Consider the following 5959-nt stretch of genomic DNA (forward strand, 5'->3'; position numbering starts at 1 on the left):
CAATGACAAAGTTGCTATCGGGTGTAAATGGGTTTATAAGATCAAGTATTGTCCCGATGGTTCCATTGAACGACATAAAGCACGCTTGGTCGCAAAATGATACACTCAAGTCGAAGGAATTGATTATCACGACACTTTTGCACCCGTGGCTAAACTTGTCACTGTTCGTCTTCTTCTATCTATTGCATCGATACGAAATTGGTCTCTACATCAACTTGATGTAAACAATGCTTTCCTTCAAGGTGACCTTGATGAAGAAGTCTATATGAAACTTCCCCCCGGATTCTCCAAAAAGGGTGACAACCGAGTCTGTAAACTTCATAAGTCTATTTATGGTCTTAAACAGGCATCGCGTCAATGGTTCTCCAAATTCTCATCAACACTCATTCGGCGAGGATTCCATCAATCAATTTCAGATTATAGTCTATTCACATTTATCACCGCCGATGTTTCTCTTTTCATTCTCGTGTATGTTGATGATATTATCATAACTGGTAATAATGAAGATGCTATATCTGATATCAAGGTTTTTCTTTCGCAATCTTTTTCTCTTAAAAATCTTGGCCCGCTTCGTTATTTTCTTGGTATTGAAGTTTCGCGTTCCAAACAAGGAATATTTTTATGTCAACGCAAATATACTCTTGACATTTTACGTGATTCAGGCATGTTAGGCGCTCGACCATCATCGTTTCCTATGGAGCAACACCTTAATTTGTTACCTAGTGATGGTGAGCCGCTTACTGACCCATCAATCTATCGACGTCTCATCGGTCGTCTCTTATACCTTACTGTAACGAGACCGGATATTCAGTATGCTGTCAACACTCTCAGTCAGTTTATGCAAGCTCCAAGTTCCACCCATCTTGACGCTGCGAACCGTGTTCTCCGCTCCCTAAAAAGGTCAGTTGGAAAAGGTTTACTACTTTCCGCTTCAAGTTCTGTTTCCTTAAGCGGTTATTCTGACTCCGATTGGGCACGTTGTCCACTTACTAGACGTTCGACAACGGGCTACTTTACAATGCTAGGATCTAGCCCAATTTCGTGGAAAACTAAGAAACAACCGACAGTCTCTCGTTCATCTACAGAGGCAGAATATCGTGCCATCGCGGCTCTTACCGCTGAGTTACAATGGTTGCATTCTCTTCTCAAAGACCTTGGTATTCCACATCCTCGTCCAATCTCTGTTCACTGCGACAATCAGGCAGCGATTCATATCGCCGAAAACCCAGTTTTTCATGAACGAACTAAGCACATCGAAATCGACTGCCATTTCGTTCGCGAAAAAATTGGAACTGGTCTTATTTCTCCATGTTATTTACGTTCTTTTGATCAATTAGCTGACATTTTCACAAAGCCGCTTGGAGTCGACGCTTTTCAACGATTTCTTCCCAAGTTGGGCGTCATTGACATCTCAACTCCCGCTCCAGCTTGACGGGGGGTATTGGCGCACAAGTATTGCGGAGCTGACCAACACCACAGTAGTTAAAATAATTAGCTTGTTATTAGGATGTGGTAAGCTTCGCCAAGTATTATTTGCTTTGAACAATATCTTTCAAGATACGAAGAACCACCGTTCAATAAAAGATTGCTCGGAACACTTTATCATCACACCAATCTGTTTCTTTAGAAGTATGATGTTGCTAGAACATTTCTTTTGAATGTTTTGAACTTGAATTAGTTGTGCCCAGCCACAAAAAATAAGCTCGACTCTATCATCCATGGATTGTCGTCACTGTTAAAAAGTTTAATTCAATCATTGGCCTGAGGTTTGTAACTAGTTTTCGCTTTTTGGATTTGATATCTTGTGATTCTTCAAGATTCTTGTTCCTGAAATATCCTTATTTTTATGTTTTGTGCATTCATTGAAACAACAATATGAAATCCCGTGGCTCAAGAAAAGCTTTTTGCCAATGATTGGTATTGACGTGAAAACGCTTGAATCATAACTAAAAATAGTTCAATTAAATTCAATCAAACACATTAACATTGCAATCAAATTTTAAGGTCATTGGTTACCCAATGCGAGGTCACGCCAGTGATCTGCGTCAACTTGTTGAGTTTCCTGATCTGCTCATTCAATTTCAAAAAACCCATAAATCGAAAATAAATAAATAATAAAATAATCCAAGGAAATTACGTACTTGGGTCTTCGTTGTCGTCTGTTCGAACAATCATCACGGGTGGTAATAGAAGATCTACAACAAAAACAACAGAGAGAATCTCTTAAGAAATCAAACCTCCGTCTTCATGAGAATAATTAAAAAAAAAAAGAGAATAAGAACTAATTACCATCGTCTGGAAGAGTGTCTCTCATCCATTCTTCATCAACAATGTCAATAAGCACGCCTAAACTCAATTCTGCCATTCCTCTCTCTCTCTCTTCTTCAGGGTTTAAAATTTTGAACTGAGAATCAAGAAGTTGGGTGTAAATGTAATATATTTCATCGACTCTAAGGTGGGCCGAACACGATGGGCTTAGCAAGCCGAAGCCCACTTGTTTGTAAAACGGGTTACAATATTACCCGACCCGACTCATTATGACAGTTTTTTTTTTTTTTTTTTTTTTTTTTTTTTTAAAAGAAACACCTCCTTTATTAATAAAACGGCTCAGCCATTATGACAGTTTTTCTCTATCACACAGCCCAGGCTTTCTTCTCCAACCCAGCGCAGCTAAGCCAAAGCCCACTTGTTTGTAAATCGGGTTACAATATTACCCGACCCGACTCATTATGACAGTTTTTCTCTCTCACACAGCCCAGGCTTTCTTCTCCAACGCAGCGCAAGAAAGGTATGCGAGATTTTTCATTTTGAATATGGAGATATGAATTATGTTCTTCTGTGTCTGAATTCTTAGGTAGAGACTAAGTGGCCAAAAACTCAGTAAGTAAGCGATTCTTGTTGAAGTTAGAGTGTATGCCTTGTCAAAAAAGAAAAAGAAAAAAAAGGAAAATGTGTGTGCGCGCGCGCGCTGCAAATTGCGGTTGATACATAATGCATTCATAAAAGTCGATTATAAACTTAATCTCAAGACTATTAAGACTAGTCAAATAACCTAATATGTTGTAATTTTGTTGTAATTTTTCCGTCGGAGTTACAGAGCTTGTCATTTGCTGACATTTATGTCACGACCCGCAGGACACCCGTCGCCTTCGGATCGTGACCTTTACCTATACTCATCTACTATAAACTCATTCATTATTTATAAACCACATTTTATGAAAAGAGTAGCATTGAAGTCATTAGTAGTTTGTAAAAAAATACAGTAAATTTTTTTTTTTTTTTTTTTTTTAAAATGCTTTACAAACTACTTATGACCGCTACTCGTAAACACGGCCTAGGCCTTCATCGCGTGTTTACATTTTACAAAACTTTAAGAAAATACTTACTTAATATCAAATGAACTAGAAACAGAGTTCGAGCTGATTTTAAAGAAAATAAAACATTACATGGCTTTCCTACATGTATCTGTCATTGTCGCAGGTCGTCATGAGATCTAAGTTGACTAGTACTTCCGCTTCACCTGAGCTTCCTTCATCTACAGGGAGGGGGTATTGTGGGGTGAGTCACACCGACTCAGTAAGCGGGATATCTAACCTAGTGCTACATGAGATGCACGAATGCAGATGACAACAGCAGGTAACAGACTCAGAAGAATAACGATCATTCAGCATCAAAGAAATTATCTAACTGGCTAACAAGAGCAATGTCATATCGAAGTTCATTCATTCATTCAGGAATCCGACATTCTCCGGTTTCCTCAAAATCTCATCCATCTCATGCATCCCGGCGCCTTGCATCAGTGGACTGGGCCCAATCGACACTTCAGTCCGCAACCGCTCATGAGAGATGAGTAAGCTATTCCGAAAACTCGAGCCTAGCTCTCGGAAAGCCGAAGTTTTAATGTCTGGATCCATTAGCACATGTAGGAGGACCTTAACGCGCGTTTGGTGGAGGGGATCAAACCATCACCAATCCCTGATTGCTCCAAGGTTCATATTTCCCTCATGACAGGAAAGCCACCCGTCGACTCACCTGAAGCGACCCATCGATTTCCCATTAAAGGGCCTTTGGGAATGCCACCCGCTACATTGCCGACAAGGGTTCATTGTGTTTTACAAGAACTGTCTACAACCTACCTACCTAATTACAGGAGATCTTATCGGGATAAAGCCTGTCATTCACATTATTAATTTCACTGTATGGCTCTTTAAGTATTTTAGAAGGAGTTATCAACAACTGTGAGGCTGGACCTTCCCCTAGAACAGTTCCTCTCGGGATCGAATCCGGAAGACACCGTCTTTCCTCCTCCTGTTGCCCTCTTCATCAGGACGAAGGGGTAAAACCTATTACAGAAGCTTAAAGGCTTCAAGGTTCTTAACTCGCTAATCGTTTAACCCTATCATTTTATTATCTTATTAGTTAGTGGCCGAAGCCTTATTCGGTCGTCTTGTCTAAATGAGGGTTTCTCTTGGTTTTAGGATTAAACGAGAAACATAAACAGCTATTCTACTAGGCACCATTCCCCTTTGGAGCCTCTATCTTAAATCCCACTTACCCGGAAAAGTTCGTCGGAGAACTTGATGAATTCCGGAGCCTCTTTGCTTTACATGCTTCTCGAGACTTTAGCACGTTCTGAAGCGTCGAGAGAAGAGTGAGATCGAGATCCACTCTTTCTTGAATTCTTTAACCTCCGGCTTCGTTGCGTACGGTAACCGGCTCTTGCTCGTCTCGATTCGATCTTTCAAAAAGCTGTGAAATTCAAAACGAGCATCGAGTCAATTTCACAATCCAAATTCAAACTCGAATCATGAAATTCAATTTCTCGGTCCCTCATTGAGTCCCGAGAGACTCCCGAGACTTTGATAAAAAGATGAACCACAAATCTCAATCAACCCGACCATACCAAACCGAACCCGAGCTAACCGGAACTCCAACATAAACCTCAAATCACTCTAACCAATTTCAAACCAAACCAACAATTAACCAGCCCCGGCTGAACACACAAAATCGAACGCTCGGCCAAACACAAACAAGTCAAAAGAATTTCCCGACAGCCTGACCCACTAACACTTAAGCCATCATAACTCGAGCTACAAAACTTGAAATCGATTGATTCTAGCGGCAAATGAAAGTAGACCCACGTAGCTTTCTAACGAGATATTAGAAGCATATATACGACAAGAATAGCCATCTCAAAAACAGCCCGTAATTCACTGTTACAGTTCTGGAAATCCCGTTTTACTGCTGCGAAACACAATCTTTGAAAATTCATATCTCATTCAATACTCCATGGATTTACATGTTCTTGGTCATTTTAGAAAGCTCATACAGTCTACTATCCATGAAAAATATCCACAAAAATTATCTCAGACCATATCGGACTGTTTACGTCCGTTTACAGAGGCTCTTCAAACAGTTTATCAAATCAAACGAAAATTCGAGAAATCATCACAACTCATCATTAATCCAAGCTACAACCACCAAGAATTCGAGTCCAATCACATAAAAAACACCTCAAAACAGCTCGGAGAAGGAAAGCCCCAATTCAAAAATAAGAACCCTAATTTTCGGATTCAAAATTTGGGAAAAAATCAATTCCTCACCTTGAATTGAAGATGGTAATACGAGCTTAAATCCTTCTCCTTCGACCTTGTACCACTCCGAGAAGCTTCAAGAACAGCAAAACCGAGAGAGAGAAAAAGAAAGAGATTCAAACCCTTGATCTTCATGTATGGGTTTTGAAGATGAAGAGCAAAGTAGACAAGATGGAGAAGATGACGAACGTACACTTACCTCGAAACCAAGATGCGTTCTTCGTTTCTTCTTCCCCGAGCTCTCTCTCTCTTTCTCTCTCTCTCTCTCTCTCTCTCTCTCACTTCCGATCTCCCTCTACCTCTCTCTTCTGCGTTTTTTTTTCCTTGTTGCTCTTATCATCTGCTAGAACCGACTTTGGTAAAGG

General features: G+C 40.2%; 1 protein-coding gene across 2 annotated transcripts; it reads right to left on the reverse strand.

The window, feature by feature from the left end:
- Positions 1-1901: 1901 nt before the first annotated feature.
- BNS (bonsai) lies at positions 1902-5959 on the reverse strand. 2 transcript variants are annotated; one of them, XM_089603418.1, is made up of 6 exons: positions 5794-5959; positions 5604-5668; positions 4556-4749; positions 2290-2404; positions 2142-2195; positions 1902-2067 (listed from the first exon to the last, which is right to left on the reverse strand). In XM_089603418.1, the coding sequence occupies exons 4-6, from the start codon at positions 2363-2365 to the stop codon at positions 2006-2008; spliced, it is 192 nt and encodes a 63-aa protein (XP_089459544.1). In that variant the 5' UTR covers positions 2366-2404; positions 4556-4749; positions 5604-5668; positions 5794-5959; the 3' UTR covers positions 1902-2005. The 2 variants fall into 2 exon arrangements, with proteins under 2 accessions (XP_089459544.1, XP_089459545.1); XM_089603419.1 differs by having other exon boundaries at positions 5788-5959.

Source organism: Urtica dioica, chromosome 12, assembly GCF_054948205.1.
Source record: "Urtica dioica subsp. dioica isolate 48M chromosome 12, U.dioica_male_clone48M_v1_H2, whole genome shotgun sequence".
Classification (NCBI taxonomy): domain Eukaryota; kingdom Viridiplantae; phylum Streptophyta; class Magnoliopsida; order Rosales; family Urticaceae; genus Urtica; species Urtica dioica.

Excerpts from the sequence above, each read along its gene's own strand:
- BNS (XM_089603418.1), bottom strand. The coding sequence starts at position 2,365 with ATGGCAGAATTGAGTTTAGGCGTGCTTATTGACATTGTTGATGAAGAA. Across the intron at positions 2,196-2,289 it reads AGACACTCTTCCAGACGATG|ATCTTCTATTACCACCCGTG; the intron begins GTAATTAGTTCT and ends TTTTTGTTGTAG. Across the intron at positions 2,068-2,141 it reads AGACGACAACGAAGACCCAA|ATCAGGAAACTCAACAAGTT; the intron begins GTACGTAATTTC and ends TTGAATGAGCAG.